This window comes from Dermacentor andersoni, chromosome 4 (genome assembly GCF_023375885.2).
Source record: "Dermacentor andersoni chromosome 4, qqDerAnde1_hic_scaffold, whole genome shotgun sequence".
Lineage (NCBI taxonomy): Eukaryota > Metazoa > Arthropoda > Arachnida > Ixodida > Ixodidae > Dermacentor > Dermacentor andersoni.
The window spans coordinates 114,010,850-114,038,768 of NC_092817.1; the positions used below are offsets into that span (position 1 = coordinate 114,010,850).

The window sequence follows — 27,919 nt, forward strand, 5'->3', positions numbered from 1 at the left end:
TCGAATCTCGCAAGGACGATCTCCGAGCCCTAGCCTGGAAGACACGCCAGTGACGCCAGTGACCTTTCGAGGCGACGCCGCTGATTCTCGACGTGCGGAAGACCTCCAATCCACGCGACCTCAAACCGACGGGGACTTGACGACACCGGCGTCTCAGGCTGGAGACAACTTTTCAGTGAACTTACCTGCGCTGATCGGCTGTTGAAAGGTTACTGCTTTAATAGACACTGGCGCTGGCTACTCGATTACCAGCGGAAAGCTGGCAAGCAGTTTAAAGAACGTTATTACGCCTTGGACAGGGACGCACGTATGGACAATTGGCAGACTTGTCGTCAAAGCGCTTGGTGTGTGCACTTTCCTGGCGCAAATTCAAAATTCTTCGTTTCCGATCAGTTCCGTTGTTCTCCGAGAATGCACCCGTGAATTGATAGTTGGAAATGATTTTATTCGAGAGTATGACGCCATCATCGACCTCCGCTGACGCTGTATTTCTTTCTCTACGAAGAAAGACACGACACGAGACGCCTGCCGCCACGGAGCCACTCTTCGAATTTCTGATGACAGCGTGACGATACCACCTCGTGCTAGTATAATTATTTCGTTAACGTCCGAGGGCGCATGCGAAGGCGAAGTACTTGCAGAGTACAACGTCTCCCTTCTACTTACCCTCGGAATTAGTGAGGCTCAAGGTATCATTGACGTTAGGGATGGCCAAGCTGACGTTTTGATCACTAATTTCACAAATGAGCACCGACACCTCTTCCTTAACACTGCCGTCGCTTACGCAGAAGCCTTGGATGACCTCATTGAGTGTTTCGCTTGTGGAGAAAGCGGCAGCGATGAAGAATGCGTCACAGATATCGACATTAACGACGAGTTGCCGGAGGACAATAAGGAGGCACTGCGAGGACTGTTTTATGAATTCAAGGACTGTTTCGCTCGATCGCCTAAAGTCATGCGCAGCACATGTTAACTTACGACGATGAACGCCCTATTCACCAGCAATCGTATCGTGTTTCGCAGAAGGAAAGCGAAGCAATTCAATAAGAAGTCAAGGAGATGGTTGACGTTGGCGTTATCCAACCTTAAAACACTCCACGGTCGTTACTAGTTGTCCTGGTAAAGAAGGACAGCGCTCTCCGCTTCTTTGTTGATTATAGAACACTGAACAACGTCCCAAGGAAAGACGTCTATACGTTGCCGCGCATAGACGACTCCCTGGACCGGCTACGGTGAGCCAAGTATTTTTCCTCTCTTGACTTGAAAAGTGGTTACTGGCAGATTACGGAAGACGACCCTGATCGAGAGAAAACCGTTTTTGTCACTACGGATGGACTTTATAAGTTTCGAGTACTTCCATTTGGGCTGTGCTCTGCTCCGGCAACATTCCAACGGATGATGGACACTGTGCTAGCCGACCTACAATGGCAAATCTGTATCGTCTACCTGGAGGATGTGGTCCTACCTTCAGGCAGCTTCTTCGGAAATCTTAAGTGACTGCGGCAAGTGCTCGAGGCGATCCGATCGGCCAACCTCGCGTTATAGCCTCAGAAATGGCACTTTGGTTATGAAGAACTGAAGTTCGTTAGACATGTAGTGAGCGCTGAAGGCATCCGACCCGATCCCGAGAGAACTCCGGCTGTAGCTTCCTTCCCGACTCCTAGCGACAACAAAAGCGTTCCACGCTTCCTGGGACTGTGCGCATACTACCAGCACTTCATACGCAATTTTTCTAAAATTTCCGAACCAATTACTCACTAGAGACGACACGCGGCTCATCTGGAGCACTGAACAAGCAGCGGCTTTGACTCAGCTTCGACACCGCCTGGCATCGCCCCCTGTTCTTGGGCATTTCGACGAGGAAGTCGAAACGCATAAGGTCGAAATTAGAATACGCTTCCGCAATTTGGGATTCCGAAACTAAACAAGATATATATAAACTTGAGAAGTTGCAAAGAAAAGCAATCCGATTCATTTTTGGTAAATATAATAGGTGTGACTCCCCTACTAAACTTATGCAAGAACACGGGATTACAACATTACAGGTACGTCGAAAATATGCTCGGATAGTGTTCTTGCATAACATGTTGAAAGGTAAATTTGACATGTCCATACCTTCATATTTAAAACCCTTAGACACCAGAAAGACTCGACAAAATCATGACCATGCACTGAAACCAATATTTGCTAAAACCAATGCATTTAAACACAGTTTCTTTCCCCAGGCAATTTCTGACTGGAACGGTCTTCCTAAAACCATTTTTGACGAGGCTAGTTTTCAAGCTACGCTGGAAAAATTGTTGTTGTAGTTCTTTTTGTTACCAAGTACATATTATATGTGTAGTGATGTAACACTGTTTCATAGTTAATGGCGTTATTCATTTGTAATTCCGATTTGTACAAATCATGTTTTGATTTCCCACTCCTGCTTGGGCCTGTCAAGGCCTGCAGTATTATTAAATAAATAAAATAAATAAAACTTCCTTTTGGTATCTTAGCGAAGACTGTTAAATAGAGAGTAATCTGAAGTGAGGTTTAGTCGCGGCCGTAATTCCTGACGTCACAATAAAGTGCATGGCCGTTATAAAGTTTCCTTTAGTAGCGACAGAAATTTGTGTGGCATTTTGAGGCCCTATGTGTGAAAAATACCACTGACTGGTGTAAGAGCAAACCATTGTAGTGTTTATAGGGGGACGTAACAAGCCAAACTGGGACCACGAACGCTCGTAACGAAATGGCTTTTATTCAATGTGAAGCTAAAGACAAGTGTACTTTTTTTTTCCGTTCAAGCAAACACACGTCCCCAAGGTTGCTGAAAACAACAACAAGCCAGTGAAAACAGTTGTGATAGAGATCCACTATTTACAGTGAAATTGTTCGGCGAAGACATGGTGTGCTTTAGTGAGTTAAAATAGTCGCGTTGAGAAGGCTTGCGCACAAACTAACAACGGGTGACTTGTAATGTTAATGCTGTCGTGTGAAACTAGTATGGCACAAAGAGAGGGACATTCGCACAGACAGAAAACTTTGAGACGAGATTCTACGAGAGGCGCACATTGGCAGCAAGAAACAAATTTTAAATGCCCGTGAATGACTAGAAAGCACTACGAACATGAGTACAGGACGACGCTAAACAGTTGTGACGATTGCACTTGTCCGATACTTCATACCCGTTCATCTCAATTCAGTGTCCTCTGAATTAATCGCTAATTCTAAGGTAAAAGGAACACACAACGTTTCGTTTTCTTTTCAGGCAATGCGTCTTTCATCGCGCTAACTCGTAAATCTTTTTTTCCTTTTTCTCAATAACTAAAGCTTCCTAAAGAATATAGTGTCAATGACAATAAAACTATATCCTCGGAAACCCGTAATTTAAACCTTCACACGCTCTCGTTGTGCTTTTCTTCTTTATCTGTCTGTGTCCCATTACCTCTTTCCAAATTTGGGGCAGCAAACTGGATATTTATCTTCCGGTCAACCTCCCCGACATTCGCATCACATTTACCCTCTCCCGCACTCTTCGTACATATATCCTGAATTCAGACATATCTATTCAATCCTACTCATTTATCTGACAGCAGCTTCTCCTCTGGTCCCTTTCTGAACTACTGTACGTGCTTGCTTGACTCCGAAGAAAGCTCAAGCTGTCTTTCTACGTCGCACACTGTCTTTAAAGTCATGCCTCTGTGTGTTGGCACATCTGCGAGCTTGCCTAATTACCATCTGTCTCAGCATCGTTCTCGGCTTCGTTTCAGAGGTTACACAACTAGCGGTTTGCCATCCTCGGAGCAAAAATACTCCCAAATGAAGTACTAGAATCAAGGCACCTACAAAGAATTTTGTCTTTTTGGTCATTTTTCTGAAATTTATCGTCTGGAACACCCTCAGGTAGGTCTCGCAATATTTCTTTGACACCCTCTTTTCCATCATCTGTCTCCTTAATTTCAACGAATACAGGGCTATAGTTGGCTATTGGAGCGATGATCATCAATACTAGGTTAACTTTCACTGTTCCTTTTATCGTCATAGCAGCAACGGGTAAAGCTCTGATTACTTGTTTCATTGCTTTCATTTTGGTGTGAAGAAGCCACAGAAAGTAAATGAAGACTGATTCATAAAGAAAACGACAAATGAATCAGTTATCAATAAGTTGCATGGCATGAAAAAGAGTTCCTGTTTTCTATTAGATAATATCTCTTCAAGTCATCTCGTGTTTATACACATTCTGTGTTTTATGATGACAGCTTTCTTTGAGAGTCGGTGCTTGGGTCCTGCATGTCTTTATCCGTCTTCGTTCCCTCTCTGTGACGCCTTTACACTAGAATGAGCCAGAATGAGTGTGCAGAACTAGGGTCACCACTTCCACACTAGAATAGTAGTTTCTTTCAACATGACTCGCTCCAATGAATTTGAACCCTATTTAAAAGAAAGGTTGAACAGCTACAACATTTTCTTCCCTTCGTTTTGATTCTGGAGACTGTTCAACCGTAGTTTTATGTTAGCCTGCTCTCCTTTGGAATCTTAAGGTGCAGAATAATTTCCACCCTACTTTGAGGAAAAGCTTTCATATTAAATGGACGGCCAACAGAAGAAATGGTTTCCAGAGCCATAATAACTGGGTTAGATGACACGTCAAACTCTCCCAGCGACACATCGAAGTGTTCTGGACAAATCGCCGAAGCGATGATGGCGCCCCTGTATAGAGGTTCGCCTGCCTCCGTTTCACTTCTATGGCCAAGATACATGCGATTTCTGATTTAGGAGAACGCTTTACCACGGCACTTTCTATGTGAATACAATGTAACGAAGGAATCGTTTTGCTTGGCACTTCCAGCACGAAATACGGTAAAGTTCTATTAAATTGAAATGAAAACGTGAACACTACCGATTACAGCCGGTGAACGTTTTATTTAGGGCATCTATCTTTTTTTAAATATTGCTGAAATACAGGAAAACTTTATAAAAGCTCGGAGTTCGTGGCTCCGAGACTCAAGAGAATCAACTGCCGCAATTTCGATACCTAGAACGGGGAAAACGGATATGTAATCCATTGCTCTATGATACACCAGTACTTTTTGAATACCGGTACTGCATAATCCTATTAAACGATGTAACCAGTCCAAATAGGCTGCGAAATATGGCGTCCAATTGGTACACTTTGAACGCGCATCAGACATAGTTTACAGAATTGGAATATCTGTTTTCCGCGCCGAGTTGCGCAGCTGTAAACGTCGAGCTTCAATGCTTCTTTTTTTTTTTTTGTCTTAAGACTACTGATTTTTAGCGGTTTATGAAAACTGTGCTTTCTTCAATCGGTAGCTTTCACTGAGACGCTGTATATTTACTTCAAATCGGCTCACCAACTTCTTAATTTCTCCGTTTGATGTGTACGCAAATGAAAAAAGTAGGAGTGAACTCTTAGCCAAAGCTTCCTTTTGTGGAACAGTTGCATTTAATTCCTGTGAAACATAGCGTCCGCGCTTGGAGCCCTGAAATAGACGCGCCATCGTGGCACTGGAGACAATCCCCAATTTTTCTCCATGTTAGGGTACGTGCTCATGTTTTCAACAGTTCCGTCGAGTCGTCACACGCCGTGCCTCAATGCCATTCGCCTTCGGCCCTCATTCGTACAGCACTGCTTAAAGCGGCCTTTCTCTGGAACGGAAACCTGTCATTCGGTGCCCTAAGTGCAATGCGCAGTACGTGACTGGCTGTTGAGTGCTATAAAATAGGTCAGCTCGGCGGAATGACAAGCTCCCATGAGTTTTTCACTTCAACATACATTTAACGAGTCCTGCTTAACACTCAAACCTTGCCCGTAGTTTTGCTCGCCCCTTTTAATTCGCCACGTTGTGTATAGTGCTAGATCCTTACAAAATCCGCCTAGCAATTGTCCCATTTCACAGTACAGCAGCATTGCTTAAATATCAAGCATCCTGTGTCCTCCCTGCAGGACTTGGTACTTGTTCTTATGATCCATTGCCTCATCTCCTCCCAATTTCAAAGCACGGATTTTTTCGGCAACTGTTGAGTGTCCCACTACCCTCCAGGATTACCTGCGTCAACCATTCACAAAAATAGATACGAGGACCTTCGAGCTCATTACGTCACCATCCTAAAGGGACTCGATACAGTCTGTGCAATACATTGGCTATTATATTTTAGGAATGAACTCGTCAGAAATATATACTTTTGAAAGCATCTACACAGTTCTGATAAATCAAGAGGGGAAAGCTGAAGTACACAAGAATGTCATGTACTTCTTGTTTCTCTGTTGATATCTCATTTTATGTCATAATATTGCACGTACGTACTTTTCTTCCAGCTTTGTTGCGCTTTTCATTACAATTCGTAGCTCCAAGTACAATTCAACCCGTGACAGCGGGCGTGCGCCTTCGATGGTACTCAAGGACTACAACACTAAGCTGGAGACTTTGTCCTAACATGGATGGCTACTTTAGATAAAACAAATATGTCGCTCTTTCTATTAGAGCGTTCTCCACGTATATATCACTTTCACATCGCCGATGCACAGCCTTATAAAACTCTAGCGGTGAGACACGATGAATAAAGATTTGAACTGACGCTGACTCGGACATAAATATCATTGCGAAATAACAAAATAAACTGTAACGACGTGTTTGTACTCCGGAAATCACGTGCATGAATCCTCGACTTCTTATTTCTTTCTTTCCGGGTTGGTACTCCATTGTTGGCTACTCATTTCTCGACTTGTTTGATAAAAAAAGAATTTTCCATAGCCGCAAAAGCAGAAGTTCTCGGCTTATTGCTGAGGAACGTTGCATCGAACAGAATTATCGCTTATCAAGTCGTCGGTTGTTTCGCATGACAGAGACTTTGTACACAGCATGGTCAAGCACTAAGCAGTGCTCCCAGTTAGTACTCCGCTATCGATTGCAGCTAAGATATGGCACGAAAACCTACATGGCTTGTTTCGTATGCGTATGTGTTTGAATGAGGCGCCTTATTAGTTACTTTATTTTCTGTAAAACTTAGGAAATGTTTCCGTTGATCTTGTTATCAGTGCGGCGTGGCAAGGGATTTATATGCGTTTCATAATGACGGATGTGTTTTCGTAAGCTTCATCACAGTGCAACTATGCTTCGCGATAAGATTTTTGCACATGAGAGAATAAAAATAATATCATACAACGAAGACCTGAGGAGAGCACCTGAGATTAGAAAAAGCAAGCGTTGCAGGATCTAGGGCACCCAAGAGACAGCAGGTGGATCAAAGTTGGAATCCAGACCCATCCTAGTTGGGATTGTTGACCCTGTTGTCCCCTTGTTGTCCTGGAGGCGCCGCCAAATTATGCTAAATAAGGACATGTAGTTCACTCTTAGTACTTGCACAAATTCTCACATCCCTTCACCGCATCACAATTGTGTACTGCGGCGAAGACATTATGCAACGCATATCAGACTTGCTTGCGGCGTTCTCTGCATGAGTGGACCGCCCTGCATTATTCATGGCAGAAGTAAGGCAGCCCATTGCTCCTTGTCTTTCTTCTGTATAAATGTCTGCAGCTCGCAGTAGGTCTGCCTGATTTCTTGAGTACCTACAGCCTGTTCTGTTCCTAAAATTTAACGGCGATTCCCTAGAAAGCAGCATCTCTTCATGCCTTCTTTAGTCGTTCCTTGACAGCAACGTTTTCTCGTGAACGCATGTTTATCATTTGCCCTGCTCTACATTTTACCACAGCATATACCAAGCCTTTACAAGAGATAACACTCCAGAGATTGCGAGTGCAACGTTACTGGAGTAGACGCGTTACACGTGGTGCCTGGCATCCTTGCCAGGGTGGCTTTGAACATCTTGGCTGTCGGTTTGTCACCATTGTTAGCGTGACAACATATCTTACAACAACGCACAGCTCGCGCTGTTGACAGGCTTCAGCGCCTTCGCATGGCTCAAGGCGCACAGTCAAGTCATCACAGAATGCATGCGTGTTCACACCAGTACTCTTGAGCACTATCCGGACGACGTGCAGCTATGACCGGCTTTACGGCTGTCGAGGTAGCAAACTTGGCCGTATACACTTGGGCACACTCCGCGAGATCATAGGTGTCACATCTTTGTCACTGAACATCAGCTAAGCTGAGCACAACTTAGATTAGCCTGATGTAAAGCTGTCAACAGCCCCCAAAAATGCGTGAAGAGTCAAGTTGGCGCAGTTCCAAACGAGCGGCGAGCATTTAGCTAATCCACCATCATCGCCCCAGTCAATAGGACCAGCCTTGCGGGTCGATATTTATGTTTTCCGCAGTCTCAGTCTATTTTCCCGTGAGTTTTCTGCTTTGATGGATCCCGGCTACAAGGCAGGCCGGAGCAGCCGCCCGCGCACTTCACAATTTCGTTTTTCAAGAGCAGGGCCGCAGCAACTATAGAGCCGCAAGGTAGTTTTCCAGAAAGATGACTCGCACCTATCGTCCCAGAGTGTCTTCGCCTACGGCCTGCGCAAAACACGAAGTGTAAAGCAGAAGCGAGATCACTCCTTCGCCACATTTCCACAGCGTGCCGGCCCTGTCGACAGTAGTTCATAATCCGCGTAGACCATGATCGCACCAAAGGTGTCGGGGTACTGCTTGTCGTGGTACCAGAATTCCAGGGTGTCGTCGAGCTGCGACTTCGTCCGTTCAATTTCAACCGGCACTCCTGATGGCCCGCGGCCCTCTTTTGGTCAGCAGTACAGGTCCATCTGCTCAATGTTCGCCGAGGCTGTGCGTTCATACGGCAACAGCCTCGACATCGGCCTCAAGCTACCGCTTGACGATGACGTTTAGAGAGATGCCCCCGTCGCTGACGGCCACTTCGGTGGTGTCAAGGTAAGGGTCGTTGTTGTTGTTCCCTCCGCCGCTGCTGGTGCCGTAGAGAGCATCGCCACTGGCCGAGGGCGACGCAGCGTCGTCCTTGGACCAGTCCTGCTCGGTCGCCGACGAGAACACCACAAAGATCAGCGCGGCCAGGAACTGCAGGCCGCCGCTGATGACGCTCACCGCGTAAAGTGGCGTCATATGGTCATGCCGGATCTTCTGCGCAAAGCAAGATGAAAATAACATTGTATAAATATTGGATGCATATATAGGTAGACAATAGCACTTTATACCTTTCCCTTTTCGTTTCTCTCTCTCCCTCTCCCTCGTGTCATATTTTGTGTTTATGAATGTGCCTCTAAGAGTATATAGTAGCTGCGATATTTAAAATGCGTCATTTTGCAATTTCTTTCTTCTCGCCTTTTTAATATTGTGTGATAGATGTATATGTTACTCGTCTGAAAAGGCGTAGCCAGCACCATTTCCTGGTGCCAAAATCTCAATATTTATTCATGTCCATAAAAGAGGACTTCAAGAGTTAGACTCGCTCACTGACAGTACTTTGAAGGAAACAATAAATTAATTCAAAATGTTCGGGCTTCCGCTGACACCGATTGCGATAGATTGCAGATACAAGATATCCGCCGTATTAAGTGAACGATATTGCAACTCGGCACCGCATTTCCACAGCAGGGGTCAGGCGAGCCGTACTAACTTGCGTGGTATATATTCGACAAGAACTGCTACATCATAATTCAACTAGTAGAATACAAGCTGCTGGCTATGTCATAATGCGACTGCACCTGAAGTGCTCGGTGGCATGCTGACTGTGTACAAAGTAACATATAGCGCGTAATAAGCAACAAAGCATGATATTGGAAAAAGGACTCGTACGATTACTGCTGTAGTCAGCTACATCGACATGAAAAGCAGCCTAAAAAGCACGTGATAAATGCTCCTGGCTAACATGTCGCATTCTGCGAACGCAACCATAACAACCACAATTTCTTTTTTTTTTTTTTTTGAAGACTGCCTACGAAGTTTTATGTCTGTGTTGAGAGATTTGTAAAGCTGGTCAGTTCTTCAATTATCGGAGAGATTCTTGGAAACAGGTTTATTTCAAACTCGATCCTGGAGTTATCTTTAGAACGTTGGAAAAATTAGTGGAAATTTAAACGTTTAATTTGTGTGTGGTTTCGTGAAGCAGGTCCATAGTTTGTTACAAAAAAAATCATAAAATTTTATTAGCAACATTGCATATATCAATGACGTACGCGTGTGCGTGCGCACGTAGGGACTTGCTTATGGAGCTCCAGCCCTTCCCTCCGCCCCACCGAAATCTTTTTGTGCTGTCATGCACCGCTGACCAAAACAACCCCCAGCGCCGGACATTATTCTGGATTTTGTCTCGAACGCCTTTTTCGCGCTCGAAAAGGCACTTCGGAGTGAAAATTGCGAACTCGGGCTGGATTTGGTGGCAACGCCCATGCACCTACAGTCGCATAACGCAAGGAGCCTCATCCGAGCACAATGTCTCAACGGCGTTTTGATGGCGAGCGGGCTCGTCGCGGCATCTCGCGGAGGCCGCGGAATCTACGCAGCGTATGGATTTGAATTCTGAAACTTTATGGGCATAAAGCTCGCATAAACTTTTGATACGAAAAGTGCATTGACATTTCCAAAGTCGTGCTTTAGATTTTGAATTCCGCAACTTTGTGGGTTTAATGTTCTGATAAAGATTTGACGCCAAAGGTGCATTGTCTTTTCTAAAGTCGCACATGGGACCATATTACGAGACAAGCCAAATCAACTGACACACTATCAGGCAAGTTGACAAAGCGTGGTTCATTTGTGCTTTCATGTCACAGAAAAGAACATCAACATTTTTTTCACCTGCGCCAAAGCATCCATGTCAAGATACAAAAGTCAGCAAAGGTAACTACGTTCTTATTAACTTTTTCTGCTTGGACTTTTATTCGCGAGGACACATTGAGCCTCTTCAATTTTTTTTACATCTCGCTACCCGCGGGCTCCCAGAGCCAGCGAGAGCGCATATTTTTTCCTCATGGTGCCTCGACCACCACGCGGCACACTTCGGTGCGCGTTCGTTTTTCTCTCTCCGAGTGGATTTTGGCCTGGCACAGTTTTGGAGTTTTTCTGGCCAGCAGACGAGAAAAAGAAACAACGGTCACTCGCCGCATCATTGTGGGGACTCGACGGATTGCAACGCATTCGCTTGAGGGCATCACCTTCAATTCGGTGTTATTGCAACCTCTCCAGAAAGTGCTTTGTCTCGCCGGTGTAGGATACCATGGAGTATGCGTATGTTTCTCTGTGGACCAAGCTCCTCACGTTTTCTTCTATTCGGTAGCCACATTAGATGTCCAAAGTAGGCATTCGATTATGACGAACATGCTTTCCTCTACATATTTTTTTCATTTCGGTGTCCCTACATGCCCCACAAAAGAAAGAAAGACATTGTTGCGGCGCAGCGAATTGTCGTATGTGGAAAGTTCGATTTCGCTACTTCTTCTTTTGCGGAAACTAATGGTCCACGAGACTCTTCAGTTGCCGGATATACTCTTATTGCGATAGCAATTACATGGACACTCCAGGCGCATTCCTACAGTCCCCGTCATGTTCTGTATAAAGTCCAAGGGCGATAACACCGTCACCGCGCGCCGCATGCTGTATGTGCGAGTGAAAGCGTTGAGGGGGCGAGGGGGGGAGCCGTCGATGGTGGCGCAGTTTTGTGTGCGCAAGAGAGAAAAGCGAGGAGGAAGCACGCCGGCTTCCGTCGCTCGCGATGCATCGGGGGGAAGGTCGCACATAAATTTCATCCCGGCAAAATCATCCATTGGCGGATGATTTTGCCGGAGAGGAATCTATGTGCGACAGCAGCTTTATTTTTCCAGTTCTACGACGGTATATATGTGATAACCATGTGCAATAAAAATTCAGTTGTTTGTAGTGCTGTTTCTTCGATGCCTTCTTTTTTCCTCGTGTTTCTTTTTTTTTTGCGCTTTGCCTCAAGTTATGTTCATTAAAATAGTTGTCATCTACTTGTTCTTTTCATGGACTTCACGTTTTTCATATCAGCGGCATGCACTGCTTTGCTGGTTTCGAACTGACATAGTTCTAAAGTTCGTATGATACATTCTTTACTTAATAAAAAGAATAAAATACATGGAAGCATTGATATCAATTATTTCTGGCCCAATTTCCGGGACATACGAATGTATTCTTTTGTGAAAAAGTACGTATTTTACTTGTCTTTGCAGTGCGTAGCGTTCAAGAATTCGTTTGCAGCAACTTTGGCAATGCAAGTGCACTTATTATTAATCTATTTGATCCCTAGGCAAATTGTCTCGAACGAAATTTATGGCTACGCCACTGGTGTGTGTGTGTGTGTGTGTGCGTGTGCGTGCGTGTGTGTGTGTGTGTGTGTGTGTGTGTGTGTGTGTGTGTGTGTGTGTGTGTGTGTGTGTGTGTGTGTGTGTGTGTGTGTTATGTACCCCGAGTTAGTACTGGCGGTTACTCATCCTGGCTTATTCAATCTAACACACGACTAACACACGTATGCTCAAAAGAGAAAGTAGAATGCAGTTATAAGTTTGAGCGCCATTGCACATACTTCAGATACATATTAAGTCAACTGTATACCCCAACAAATACGCAGCGCAGCAATGACACGAGATTTTTTTCTGCGCATGCGTGGTCTGCTTTGAATATCCGTATGCAGTAAATTTGGAGCACATGTGAAAAAATCTTTGTCTCCCCTTCCTACGTTTAATACACCAATCGCTTGATAACGATGAAATCGAAAAGGTAATTTTCTTTAGAGAGACAGCAAGGTGACGATACCAATGCATATGGACCACGTTTATCTACAGGAGTTTATATCAAGGGCACTGATTTACGGAGCGAAATTTGTCGGAACGCTGTAACATGCTCTTAGCATTCGTCATGCTGCCGCTAGTACCCTTACCCATGTGTTGAAGATGTGGTTCATCATGGGGTAAAACGTGAGGTTTCCCAGAGAGGTCATTGCTCCCGAGAGACCCGCGATGATTCCAGCATATTGTGGAGAAATGTCCAGTGGGTTTACCATATAACCTGCGCAAAAACAAAACACAGATCCAAAATTGAGGTCAGTTAAAATTGGAATAGAATGGGAGAACGCGGGAATTGCGGCTGATCAGCTGTCTTGCCGACACGTCTAGCTGTAACAATGACATTAAGGTCATCATCATTGTCGTCATCATCATCTAGCGCTACAGCTAGTTAAATGACAACCGGGAATGTGGGTACTGTCACTGCACGCTTTTTGTTTGAGCCTGTGACCAGGTCATCATGGGCACTAAGGTATTTGCCATACGTATTTTTCTTGGACATATTTGGCACTGGTTACAACGCGTCACAACGATAACGTAAGCTCGGGCACGTGCGTACAATTGGCCTAAATTGAAACGCAAACAGGGAATAAGCGATAAGAACGCAGGTTACGCCTAATTACGTGGAATTGCGACATATAATCGTTCTGAAGCGGGTTTCTAAATATGTAGTATGTTCTCAAGTGCACTTTTTTGGGTTCGAATTGCGCCGTTATTCCAAATGCATGCGAACGTGGACACCGAAGAACGAATTGGCGCAGTTTTGCAATCGTTAGAGTTTGAAGTTACACCGATGGTGTACATATATTCGACAAGATCTCTACAGGAAACCTAGCCGTGTGATGTGTCTACGTTAAAACGCGAATACGGTAAAGTATACAAAACAGAGGTCGTGCCTTCCTGGTTTTATATGCTGACCTTATTGCCTCTTCAGCCCCTTCCAGACCGCTCGCGCTAATTCCGTGTGATTTCGTATTATAATAAATTTTGATAAAACGAAAGTGTTGCTCGCTGAAGTGCAAAATTAGGTTGAACTGTCATGTTCAATTACGTTTCCGCAATAGCAACACGGCCACTCGTCACAGTCCTTGGAATTATCTTTCGCTTCGGCACTGATATCCCGGTAGCTTTGTATTACATCAAAAATTCTGGTAAGAAATCTATTGTATTAAGAAATTTATTTTCCCACCTACGTGCAGAATAGTCTTTTCTTTCTTTCATTTTTCTTTTTTTGAAGGAGCGCGGAGAGTGTGCTAGAAACTGTCGCACATCCTAATCATTTCCGCGAGCGACGGAATAAAAAAAAATTTAATTATGCGGTTTTACGTACCGGAACCTCTTTCTGACTATGAGGCTAGCCGTAGTAGAGGACTCCCGGAATTTTGACCAGCTGTGGTTCTTTAACGCTCACCTCAATCTAAGTACACGGGCGTCTTCGCATTTCGCCCCCATCGAAATGCGGCCGCTGTGGCCGGGATTCGATCCCGCGACCTCGTGCTTAGCAGCCCAACACCACAACCACTAACTAACCACGGCGGGTAGCGACCGAATTGATCGGCTCATTGTGAAAAATATTTGCCACACCCAACAGGATGCTTAAAGCGGAGTAATTGCTGGCCAAGTCTACCAGCGCTTGTTACCACCATCATCGTCGTCATCTCGCTTTTTTTCTTTCTGTCGAGAACACCATCCTGATCTGCTAATTACAAGTTAAAAACATGCTGGCAGGCGAAGTCTAATTCATCTGCGCGAAGCTCGCCACGCCACTTACCAGCGACTGCGAGCTCTCGGATGGACATGGCGAAAAAGTAGAGTACCATAGCGAAGTCCGTCGGTCCGACGTACACCATCGACAGAAAGAGAACGGCCTCCGTCAGCAATCCTGCAATAACAAGCAACCCGTTGTGGTCAATGAGCGGGCTTGCATTGCCATCGGTGCGACAGACCGATGGCGAAACGGTGAACGGCCATGGGCACCATTTAGTCTTGGAACTCATCCTTTCACAGAAACTGCACACAGAAACAATGCGCGCGCATACAACGTTATAATGTAAACCCAGACCCTATAAGAAGAAGCACGGATGGGACTTAGTCAGTCATAGCTAAGATTTACAGCCATTCAGTGGCGTTCGCTGCTGAGCATAGGGTCGGGGGTTCGACTCGAGGGCGCGGTGGCCGTGTTCCGACTAGAACGGAATGCAAAAACGCTCATTTATGCACAATTACGCGCACGTTAAACAACCCCGAGTGGTCGAAATTATTACGAAGCCCCTCACTGCGGTGTCCGTCATAAGCCATCGTGCATGTTTCGTGACGTTAAACGTTACCATTTGGTGTTTACTGGAGCAAAGAAAGAAAAACAAAGGTGAACCCCCACTCTTCGAAAAGTTAAAAAATGCTCACGGTTAACTATACTTTAAAAGTAGCTGGCATTCGTTTTTCTGCACGTGGAAATTCACTGACTTCTCATTTAAGTAATTCATAAGTGGCCAGTGAATCATTTAACTTGTGAAATTGACATCTTTCTCTTTGTCTCCACTGTCGTGTTGTCGAAAGTTCGACATATTCGGCAGCACAATATATTGTACTCAAATAATTTATGTAGCTGCCGCTCTATACCATCTCCAAGTCTCGAGGTCTGTAGTCAGGTCTGAAGAAATTTAAATGGAAGGCCTCCCCTGTACCATTTCAGAAATTCCGGTATGCGAACATGCTGATCGTTTTGCTTGCCTGATCATTTACTTGGAACGTAAACGGCGTGCCTGCGGAAAAGGTTGTTTTTTTATATATTCTGCCAGCAACACAGCGGATCTGTTTATTTTGTCCATCGAACTAAGGATCCAGCGCGAGCCAAACAAGGTTCGGCTGAGTAGCATGGATTGCAGGGTGGGGATTTTCAACATTATAATTATGACTTATGAAGTAAAAAAGGATTTATATGATCGCACCAAGCCTCTGAAATTACAAAAACCCGAAACTTAGAAAATTTCAAGGAAAGCCATCATAGCATTAGGGTTCCTTTGCCACCGCTGGCAGTGAAGCCTGTACTCATGTTACCGTTCTCTTCCAATACGACGAAATGCGCACTATAAGCTCAAGTTCAAGGTGATCGATCGCCTGTTTGAAAAACTCTAGCTTTTCAAATTGTGCGCTGGAATTGCAGTTTTTGCCTCGATACTTCCGGCGAGATACGCCGCCGCCGGCACCCAACTATGCCAAACGAAGATCCAATGAAACCTATTCGCCTTACAAACCTGACTTGGCGGCAATGCCCTCCGTTCATCCCACCATGCTATTCCATAGGGAGAACTAGAGGTGGTGCGAGCGCCTGAACAGGACACTTGCGCACGACTGATCTGAAGGTAGGTCCTGTATCATGACGCTATTACCTTCGACATGCTGCATAGATCGATACAAGTGAGGCGGTTAAACCGCTTTCGTAATAATTAAAGCATGTTTGCTCACACTTAAGGACCACAAGTCAGCGCAACAGCGGCGGAAACGTAGCCCTCTGCGCAGGTTTGCCCACTAGTGCATGACTTCGCTGCTTTGAAAAGACAAGTGTACCGATTCACAGCAATCGATTCACCAAGGAGCCTCACGACCACACATACGGCTTTAAATTCTACTGCGTATGTTCCAAAAAGTTATCGTTATACAGGATGTCCCAGCTAACTTTAGCCAGAGACGGCAAACAACATTACCTTGGTTCTTTCCAGCTATGTGGCATTCGCATGTTTTTAAACTCTGGCTTAAGTTAGCTGGGACACCCTGTATAATCAGCAGTCACAGAGCAAGTGTTCCAATGTATACTGATGTATTTGAGCCCAGATCGGTCATGTTATCGAGGGTACAACGCCCCAGTACGCTTGTTGGTAGCGCTTGCCATCCACAAGATCAATCGGAGTTGGAAACCTAGTCTGGTAAAGGAAAATTATTTGAGCTTGCGCTGCAGTCATGTCAATTGTTGCGGAGGCTAGCTGGATCTCACCGAGCTGACCGACTGCGACCACATTGTGTACACGCGAACCAGGCATTCATCTTTACTTTCCAAAGGGACATCGTCGTCAGTCGTTCACGTGATTTAGGGCACGTAAGTACAAAAACAAGACTGAAGCGTGACTGTAGGACTACGCTGAACGACAGTGCTTCTGCATTCTGGCTGTAATTTACAAAAAAAAATGCAGTAATATCAATAAAATCTTGCGGTAGTGCCACGCTAGACCTGTTTGAAATATTCCCCCCTCTGTCCTTGTAGTTTTCGCTGCCCGTAATCACGAACCAGGACGAACCAGGACGAACCAGGACGAACCTGGTTAATTTTGCGTTCTTTGGATAAAGAATGGGTGGAAGGAGCTTGCTTGTATTCTTAGGTTGTCGACGGTAATAGGGCGCCTGCATTCAAATCTTGCATGTAGGATCCCACTTGATAAGAGTCTTCTGGAATGCCAAGCGGGCATGTTGGTAATTCATTTACTGTGTTGTCCAAGATTGTTATAAGTGATCATATATACTCCACATGCGTTCGTAATTCGCAGCCTTCGCACCGCTACGCTAGCTGGTCGCAGCCGAGTATTGTGAGCACCTCGGAAGCATGTGCTTTCGCACTTCCCCAGCGAGGAGTCACCTGTTATATTGATAGTTGAGTGCACTATTGGAAATGTTGGCAGCGCATATGTCACCGTTGTCTCCACAAACGAGGTAGAGGATAACAGGTCCCACCCACAGGTAGTATACATAAGCCCCAGGCATCATTACAAACGAACGCACACACACACGCAAACACGCGCATACACATACAAATCGGCACACACAAATACGCACGCACAAAATCTCAACCTTTCGTGTGATGTACAAAGAAATCCATACATTGCAAAAATTAAATAAGCTGTAACGTAAACACATAGCGAGAAAAAAAAAACGACACGTTGGCGAAGTGACTGTGGTGTTATGCTGCTGAGCCCAATGTCATGAGTTCGATACCCGGCGGCGCCATCTGCCTTTCGGTAGAGGAAAAATGCAAGAACGCTCATGTACTTAGATTTATGCACCATTTAAAGCATCCCAGAAGGTCAAAATTAACCCAGTGATATCCACCACGGCATCGTAGTCCTACTGTTGCTTTGAGACGTTAAACTTCGCTAATTAATCAACATAGCTAAGAAAGCAAAATCTAAACTAAAACCTCCCTGAATATTAATACCTAGCACTATATCCTCGTTTCTTAGAAATGCTGCTGAGACATTCAGATCCGTTAGTTCCTCTGATCTGTTATTTCGCGGCAGAAGAAGCTTAACAGAACACGTTACGGGGCTAGATGGTGACTTACTTTTCTTCCTTAAGAAAGTAATCCACGGCTACATTTTTTTCTTCTCTTTGCCGAGGACACAGAAAGTACATGCAGTGCACGTCCGGTCATGTACCTTCTGCGTCCACGTGAAAAAGAAAAAAGAAAGAAAAAAGAAAGAAGTAGCGCTGGATTACCTTCTTAAGAAAGAAGACGTTTCTTTATGTTAAGCGGGTGGTCATGAAGCCGGTTAATGACTGTTCTCAAAGCGCTTCTCTCTGAAGCATAACAAGCACTACTTATCAAAAGGTGTTCCACACAAGTTTTCCCCGTGATTGGCTGCACTCCCAAGGCAATGACGCGCGGTGTATAAGGTAAAGAAAACAGGCCGTGCAAGCAACCTCTAGCATCAAGTGATCGAGCAGAGTCCATGTCATACTCTTCGGCTCATCTATACGTAACAACAAATGCAAATGCCGGAGTCTTTCTACACAAACCACTGTTCACAGAAGTGTCGTAGATTCATGACACTCGCGGAATTGCCTTACCCTCGTGTTTCTATTCGTCTTCGTAAAGTGTGTAAAATAAATGACGGCGTTCTCATGGTGCGTCAGAAGTAAGTTTCTCTGCGCCACTGTTTCGAAGGATACCAACATGTCAAGGTATGCGCTGCATTGTGGTCGAATGTCCTGGCGGTTCTGCTTGTGCTACTCTCTGTGACCTTTTATGCCTATGTCGGCACGAAAGCTCAAAGGTATAATAGAGAGAGAGAGGGGACAGAGAGAAACGCAGGCATCGCTTCGTATCGGGACGGTGACGGACTTTCTAGCCCAATAAACATGACGAAACGGATATGAGGGTTAGAGGGTGGCAGAAGCTACATCTGACTGCCGATGGCTTCATGTATACGAGGCACATTCAAATAGATCTTGTTTCAAGAGTTTTGCGCAGGTGGTGCACTTTAATACCAGAAGAAGTTTGTGCCTTTAATGAACGGTGTTATTCAGCATTTTCAAAAGATGCATTAAAAACGCACGTCAAGTTAAGCCGTAGCCGTAAATTGAATTTTTGGGACACCGAAGATGTTAGTCGTACCGCGAGCAAAGTTCTCCGCCTGGCAGAGAAAGCACACAAATGAAAGACGTGCTTGAAGCTTCCGTGCTAGCTTACCAAGAATGTCATAATATATGGGCAGCCTACTCGTGACTAGTTAATAGTTGCCAACAAAAATTGTTAAAGCGCACAAAATTAATATTTACTTCACGATGTCGCGTTGTAGTCACGGTGAAGAAAGGCGCAATGGGAAAACTGAGTTAGAAATTTAACTCTTTAATGGGCAAAGCTGTGCCTAACGAAATAAGTAACACTCAGCACAATGATATCGGCGAGCACACTAATCGATCGTCGAAAAAAAGCTGATCTGCCGATCAGACGCGTCAGCTAATTATGCATGGCTCATTGGCCGTTCCAACGAAATCGCTGGTGCTCATGAAAGTTCTAAGACGTACACCCCCACTGGCGTCGCGCACGCAGTCTGGTTACACAAGGCTCGGCCAAAAGCACAGCCAACAGAAATAAACTGGGATAACATTCGAGAAACTTCCCACACAGGACAGGCGCGTCTTGCGCTCAGCGATAACTTTTAGCATTTATTAACCAGTGACATGCGGTCGCCGGAAAAAGGCAAACGAGTACGCTAGTCAGTATAAACTTGAGAAAAAATTCCTTCACCATGCGTGGCCAACTCAGTGTTTCAAACGCGGCTAACTTAGTCTTCTGGGCAAAATGCTGTAGTTAGAGACACCCTTCTTTGTAGAAACTGCGCATTCAGCTTACAGCAATGGACGGTGTTCGAACATGGTGCGAGTGGCTCTCACCTGTACCCCCGAATATCTTCCTCACAGTCGACGTCGTCATCAGGTTTTTCTCCTGAAGGCCGTCGGCGACGTAACCGCTGACCACGACGGAGACCATCATCAGGAAGTAGGGGATCTCCTTTGCATACCGAATCTGCTCAGAAAAAAATAAAAGCGGCGATGCCTTACCGGAATCTGGAATACGGAGAGAACAACTATCTCCAAGCTGTGAAGCTTCAGAAACGTGTGTGCTATATGCTTCTGTTAATTCCCGGAAGAAACGCTGAAGCGCCGCTAGGTTACCAACAACGGAGTCATGTTGTGTATGCCCAACTAAAGCCCGCTTGATATGCCATATTTTTGCGCAGCTGACCCGTGCAATATATATATATATATATATATGTATATATATATATATATATATATATATATATATATAGTCAGTAACGTCGGAATGCCGGGATGCGAATTATATGTAAATGTCGCCTTGAGGTGTGACTTCACGACAGCGCAATTGCTGCTTTAGGGTGTGGCTTCACGGCAGAAGACTTTATAATGCCGTGAAGCCAAACCTCAAAAAAGAAGGTGCATCTTCGTAGGTTGATTTATCCTTCAAGATTAACGCCTGGGACTTTCGTAGCAAACAGGCCTAGCTAAATAGTACAATGGTTGATTCAATCTATGAATCGTACGACAGAATCGACGGTGACATATTGCGATAGTAACTAGTGCCAGCAGCTTCGCCGCTACCACTAGTGAACATCGCAATAAACTGTTGGGTGGTCCACCTCGTTTGTCCCGCTCGCAGGAAACTGAACCACTGTAGGAGGAGGAGGAGGAGGAAAGAACTTTATTGGGTCCTGAGGAACCCCTTCCCACCCACTCTTCGTTTAGTGGTCGGCAGGGGTCGCGGGCCGCACCCACGTTGGGACGGGAAGCCCGTGAGCCTCCGCCCTTTCGTGAGCCCTCTGGACGGCCCGAAGCTGGGTCTGGTGGTCGTCGCTTCGCAGGGCGTCCATCCAGTCTTCTTCTGTGCTGTACACGGTGCCGCTTAACGCGGAGCATTGCCAAAGCATGTGCGATAGCGAGCAGTACGATTCGCCGCAATCCGGACATTGCGGCTCTACGTCCGGTGAATAAAGGCTCATTCTGCCTCTCGAGGGGAACGACCTTGTTTGCAGCATTCTGAATATAGATGACTGTGGTCTAGTAAGTTTAGCGTGGGGGAGCGGGAAGGTCCTCCTCGACAGCTGATAATGTGTTGTTAGTTCGTTGAAGGTGAGCAGCGGGTCTCCGTGCTCCCCTCCCTCCCCGCCACTTCGCTCGCCACGATCGCCGCGGTGCGTGAGTCCTCGCGCGCGTCCGTGTGCCAGCTCGTTGGCGTTGGGAAAGTCGGGGTGCACGTCGGCCCCCATGTGGGCTGGAAACCATTTGAGGATGTGATGACCCGCGGCTCCCTCACTGCCGAGGACGGCCGCTGCTTTCCGCGATATCGAGCCCGAGGCGAATGCTCTGGCCACTGTAAGAATTGTTTTTTTTTTTCAGTCTTCAAAATGAAATGCTTCCTACAGAAGATGCACTGAGTAACCGGAAATAAATGTAAATTAAGAAGGCAGTAGGCGCGTGGAAAAAAATGACGAGCATGGTTTACTCCTGACAGACTATTCGTTGAGTGACATCTAAGACAATGGAGGTCGGCGGCTGTTTGCTCTGAAAGAAAAGAACGCAGTTAAGCAAGTATTGCATTTGCGATATTCAACGCCAGAGGTGCGCCCGATCTGCGTGTTCTAAACGTGTCTTTTCTTCCTCGTTACTGTTTGGTTGTGGTAGCCGGTTGGCTATCGGTGGATCTATCGCGAGAGCGCTCATCACGGGGCCACTGGCGGTCCGCGTACGAACAAGGCCAAAGTAATCGCTGCACATGATTCCATGAGTCCGTTGATCGTAGCAAGATACCTTGAACTATGCGCATAAATCATTACGGCCCATACGAATTTCTATTGCGCGCGGCTGGAAGTAAGACTCCGCGTCTTACTCCGCGACGTTTTCAGGGGAAGTCGTGCTCTCGCTGTAAATTACGCACTGAGTGCTTAGGCATCTCCGTACTCGAGTTGTATTCCGTTTCCCGATCACTGCAGCCTGTCGATTAATGCCGCACTCAAGGCAATGGCTGATTATCAGCCGCATTTGACAAGGTATTCAAGTAAGTTCTGTCGCTGAGCAGCTTGCCAACTATATTTAAAGATGATGACTTTTGGTGCACGGTAAAAGAACGTCAGGCAATCAAAGCATGTAATAAGCCATCCACTACGCTATAACTATGGCCCCTGTGGAACTTTGTGGCGTTCAAAGATACTTAGTAGTTACACACTCGTTTGAATTGTATTTTACACATTTAGGCGTTATGGGTGGAAGGTAGAGGGGAGGGGGGGGGAGGGGAGAGACCTCTGGAACACACATGTTAGCATGTGCTTGTTTTCCAGTTAGATACTAGAGATGCCCGCATGGAAGCTTTATATGACATTGACCAAAGCACGTTTTGCGGTTATTGAAGTATGTATTATCACTCAGAATTATAACTTGCCAAGCAAAAGAAAAAAAACAACTGCTTTTAGTTTCTGGCATAATCAACGCCTTATATCTCGTTTGTACAGCTTCAATTCAAAATAAAGTTAGAGACTTGATAGGCCTTCACACATGGGCCACTTTTAATAGCATATTTGTCACAGGTTCGGTGTATTTAGAAGCAATTCTTATTATCGCCAGTTTGTTACTTACGCTGGTAAGAATCGCTAGTACTACAGTGGTTCTCTAGACCGCGCCACTGCCATTGCCGCGTAGCCATATCAAGGCCGTAAGATTAGATGATAACTTTTATTGCTATCCTATTTCTTCACTGGCGGTAAAGGAGCAAGTTAATGCTAAGTGTTTGATAAAAACTATGCGTACGAAGAAAAATTTAATAACGAAAACAGTTGAACTGGTTATCAGCATGAAGCAGCACTCATACTTCCAGATGGCAGCGAATTACGAGTATCCCGTTACGTATTCTACTGTTCAAGTTGAATGACAAAATATAATTGCTGGTAATTGTACTGCGCCAGCAAATTATTCTCACGTGAAAAAGGCATTAGGGCCGACAACAACATAATACTGCTTGCTTCTACTGCCAGACGAACACCTTCCTAAGAGGAGAAGTGGTTCTTTATGAAGAAGGGAAAGGTTAGCACTGAGAGGTCTCCTATGACCACAGTGACCCCGTCCCCCACTCGAGACCTGTAATTTTCGATTTCCTCCACTATATTCATATCAGCTGTTCTTTTATTCTTTTGGCGCCAGTTGTCTTGATATAATAGACCCCTGGGTATCCGTTCTATATTGCATGACCTGCTCAAGTCCACTGCTGCCTAATTTCAGCTGGAATATTATCTCTAATTTACGCTCTTATTTCCATCTTTTATCACAATTCCACAGTTACACCCCCCCCCCCCCCCTCCTAAACACATTAATTGGGAGAAGGTGTCCATGCCTTGACTCACAAACATACGAAAGGAACTCGGCTAAGCCGCCAGCGACGATGCCTTCCTCTGGTCTCCCCGACCTCGTGCCTTCGGCAATATTGGTTCTAACGTCGAGATGAAAGCATCTCACGTTCTGCGAGAGTAGCTGAGTCGTCGAAACGTGAATGGCGTGTCCGCGCATCACTTCCCTCCCTTTCCAAATCAGATTTATCCCTGTTTTCTCCCACTCTCTCGGGAAACGCGGAACTCAAGGAACGCGCAAAGCAGCTCTTGGTGCAAGACGGCGATGGGCAAGGCACTGCCGCCATATTTAAATAAAAGCAAATCCAGCGTCGGTGGTGAGTATTATTACGCAACACGCATGCGCGCGCTTACGCCGCACTACCTTTACGCTCGCTATACAACGGTTGAGATATCCGAGCTTTCCGACAGGTTCCTTCGCTGCTACAGATTCAGTGGTTCACCAGCCTTTTTGAACGAGCGCCTCTGTGACGCGGTGGTGGCCAGCTAGAATGCTGCTGCCTGCCAGTCCGGCGACATTCGCTGCGCATAGCAATTCACCCAAAGGCACGCTCACCTCGTCGTTGTAGTACCACTGCATTATGTGGAGCAGCGTGTTGTAGGTCCACGTCCGGCCGAACGACGCGAGCAGAATGGCCCACACGGGACCCGAAGACAGGATGGAGCGCATTGGGATGCCCGTCGGTTGCTGCTAGGGATCCGGGGCGAGTGGAGACAAGGAGAAATAAATGCATTACGAGAACCGCACGAGGTTTGTATACTCCGTGCACGATGACTTTAACTACAGCACCACTTTAATTACATCCACGACTCATCGTGTGCAGTTGTACCTTCCTCGTCGCTAACGGAACTGCTTTATCCGTTTCCTCGTCTTACAATTTTGGGGTTGGCTTCACAAAGCGTTTCGTTCGTAAGTGTTGCACTCAATTGGAAGCCACGCAGCCTGGAACTGGTACCTCAAATTGCAGTGGTGATATTCACACCCCTTTAAGAACTTCTCGCGCAGGATTTCACGGAGAAACTCGTGACGATGCAGGTGTTATACGGCGTAAACATTTGTACCATAAGTATGTCCAGGTGAACACGGCTGTAAATGAATGTAGATAACTGAGAAATTGTTTATAACAATGTTTTGCGCGTTATTGTGGCCATTTTAAACAGGTGCACAGCCCAGCTCGACAGTGATGAACTAAACAGTGCGAGATGGCATCACACATAATGGGGCAAACACGTACAGTTCAATGTATGTTTGTCTACTCTGTGTGCCACGTCATCCTCTGCTGTTTCGTTCATATCGTACATGAAACAACAGCAAACCAGTCTGCTGCGAATTTCAGGAATGTCTCATCCTATAAGTATGCCCCATTCAAAGCTTCATTAAGTAATTGTTCTTTTTTCACATGCCAACCGCACACCGCCTCATTCGCGTCGCTGTCCCATTTTACTTTCCTACCTATTGCAAACATATAAACAAACAAAAACAAAGAAGGGGGAGACTCACCGAGAAAGGAATGTGCTCCTGCGTCTGAAGTGAGTCGATGATGTAGATCTTCTCTCTTGTCGACACCCCCGGGTGCTTGGATGGTGTCTCGGAAATGAGAAGGAACCATGGCAACACCCAGAGGATGCCTAGCATGCCTGGATCGGTAAGATGACAGAGCAACAAGTGACCACTTTGATGAAGTACCAAAATGACTGCGCCCGATGTCCATAAAATAAACTAGACAGAAAAAAAAAAAATTAAATTGTGGGGTTTTACGTGCCAAAACCACATTCTGATTATGAGGCACGCCGTAGTGGGGGACTCCGGAAATTTCGACCACCAGGGGTTCTTTAACGTGCACCTAAATCTAAGTACACGGGTGTTTTCGCATTTCGCCCCCATCGAAATGCGGCCGCCGTGGCCGGGATTCGATCCCGCGACCTCGTGCTCAGCAGCCTAACACCATAGCCACTGAGCAACCACGGCGGGTGAAAACTAGACAGAGCTTTAGCGTGTCCATTATTCGGGTTAACGCAAGCGGACTGGGCGTTGTACCAGATGAGTGGAGGCGCAAACGTGAACACCCTGCACGGTGCAGCCGCCTGGTGACGCAGAGCTCAATCAGACAACCGTACAGCTAATATTGCAATAAGGAAGTGTATTCTGCTTCACTGCTGATGCAAATTACCGGCAATAGCGTAATCGTGTTGCGGCCGAAAATTAAGTAACGCCAGCAGTAAAGTGAAATACACTTGGTTACTGCAATAGTATCTGTGTTTGTGTGTTTGAGCTCTGCGTCGCCAGGTGGCTGCACCGTGCAGGTCGCTCACATTTACGCTTCCGCCCCTCCGGTAAAACGCCCAGTCCGCCTGCGTTTACCAAATACCGCCCAAGCTAAAACTCTCCTTTGCCTTCGCTGTATCATGCCGTATTGAAAACAGTAGGGAGATGTTGCCGCACGAGTACCGAGGTGCGATCAGTTGATGTAAGCACCGCAGTGCTGGTGACAACAGCACCAGCAGTCACGAGGCTCGCGGCGCTCGTGTGTGTTTTGCGCTCGTACAGCCACAGAGTGCTGAATTCTTTATTTTGTTTGTGGTTGATGCACTTATCTGCTAGCCTGAATGTTTTGGTAGAGCTGTAATTTCTTTAGGCCACTTCTGACGCGTTTTTGTAGAGAAAAGTATCCAGTGGGGGAATGTTTCCAACACATCTTGGTTGAACAGACCGCGACAAGTCATCACCAAGCAAGCAGTGCTGCTTGTTGTAAACCAGCTCACAGCAACCCACGTGGCAAAGAAAACCCTATTAGCCAAAATTATATTTACCTCAGAGGCGATAACATTTAGGCAAATTGGTTTTTCGATTCAGATCAAGCATTCCAACATAGGAATCAGTTGGAAATAGTTATGCAGATCACACGCTCAGGCTGAATCAATGTTATACGCGAAACACTTTAAAGGTTGCTTCTACAGTCGGATACAACTCAAGTCTGCAGTGAAGACCGCCCACGCCCTAATAAGCGCCAGCCACTGTTCCTCCACGAGGCCGCAAATAGTTCGTACTTCAAACCTTCCCTGTTGCCTAAATAAGAACCACAAAAGTATAATTACAAGCGCGAAATTTTGTGCATTTTCACTCGTCCATTATAGCGGCACGGTGAAAGCCTAATCCTTTATTGAACTGACGTAAAATGTTTGCTTCGCTGCAACTATTCATTGCCAAGTTTCACTTCAGTTGGCACTGAAGTCTTATGAGCAAAACAGGGTCAGCAGTAAAATTAACTACCGCAGACTTTTGAAGAGTGAAATGCTCCGACTCCATACACTTTATCCATGTCTGTCGCACACCTCATCGCTTCCGCTGATGAAAAGACTCTTCAAGAACAGCAGACGCTCGGGAGCACGGTGGTGCTCTGGAGGTATCAAGTACGACGCCAGTTTGAAAAGGTCGTATGACGACGATGTTGTTTGCTCCTGTGATTGGCAGGTGGAGTAACCCAACCCCGCGCGGTCCGTGCGCCTTGGTTACCAACTGCTGTTTTTTTTAACTTGTATCCTACTATAGCTAGCCTCGTTTGAGGTTTCGCAGAGTCTTAACAAATGGCGCAGCGTGCCCATATAAGGGGAGAAATAGCGTGTGCCACGAGCGTATGCGGGGCGACAGGACAACGGCAGCAACCACAATAACATTACGAGAATGGCAATGTTGGGATGATGACACTGGAGTGACGATGGCAATGACGATGACAACGGTATGGTAATAACCACAGCGGCATCACTACGATGACAGCGACCATTCTACGGCACGATGACGCTGGCACAACGGCAGCCAGTCATGAAGATGGTGCCGTGAGAATCAACCAAGGTGGAGCACAGCCACCCGCAAATGGCCTAGTTGAGGAAAGCAATGCCTCGCTTTGTACACTACGGCGAGTAGGAACTGTATCAATCTCTGTTCACACTGAAGGCGGTGGGCGGGATAAACCAATCCGATTGACCCCGAAGGCAATTCAACGTCAGACAAATTGGCCTACATGTCTGAGAGTGCAGGAGTACATGTCAGAGAGTGCAGGAGTGCGAGGCTATTTACCAGGGATGCCACCAGCCCCGTTACAGGCCTTTCTACTTTCCCACCAAGCACAGCGAGAATGTCTGTTCGTGTTTTCCCTCCTGTTCGGTCTTGCTTCCACGCGCGTTGATTCTTGTGGTAAACAGGGCAAAACATAATGAAGTTCAGGCCGGCTTCTACACGCAACAGAGGCCCTAACCGACTGGACGATAGCGCGGAAGCCAGGCGCGCGACAGGAACTAGAACTTCTATGAAGCACTTTGTCAGGCTGCACCGAGCTGACAGAGAGCAGCGTGAGTGTCGAGCTCGAGCCTGCACCATGGGCCATTCAGAAGCTAGTTTCTCGAAGATGGATCCACGCGGAGTGCCTACACACGCGGCGAAGTGGTCAAAGTCGGCATTGTGTTCCAGGCAAGAATGTCGGTATCTATGCAGATGTAGTGGTTGACTCGA

At 46.1% G+C, this 27,919-nt stretch overlaps 1 protein-coding gene across 2 annotated transcripts in view; it reads right to left on the reverse strand.

Annotated features, from left to right (window-relative positions):
• Positions 1–2,723: 2,723 nt before the first annotated feature.
• Positions 2,724–27,919, reverse strand: part of LOC126537498 (vesicular glutamate transporter 3-like) — a 115,313-nt gene continuing 90,117 nt past the window's right edge. The window contains exons 7-12 of one of the 2 annotated variants that reach the window (XM_050184524.3): positions 24,914–25,050; positions 23,969–24,100; positions 19,892–20,024; positions 14,499–14,609; positions 12,823–12,950; positions 2,724–9,053 (exon numbers count right to left, since the gene is read on the reverse strand). In XM_050184524.3, coding sequence (XP_050040481.1) covers positions 8,781–9,053; positions 12,823–12,950; positions 14,499–14,609; positions 19,892–20,024; positions 23,969–24,100; positions 24,914–25,050 — 914 coding nt within the window. In that variant the 3' untranslated portion in view covers positions 2,724–8,780. Of the gene's footprint in view, positions 9,054–12,822; positions 12,951–14,498; positions 14,610–19,891; positions 20,025–23,968; positions 24,104–24,913; positions 25,051–27,919 lie in introns of both variants that reach the window. The other variant, XM_050184523.3, reaches the window with a different exon arrangement.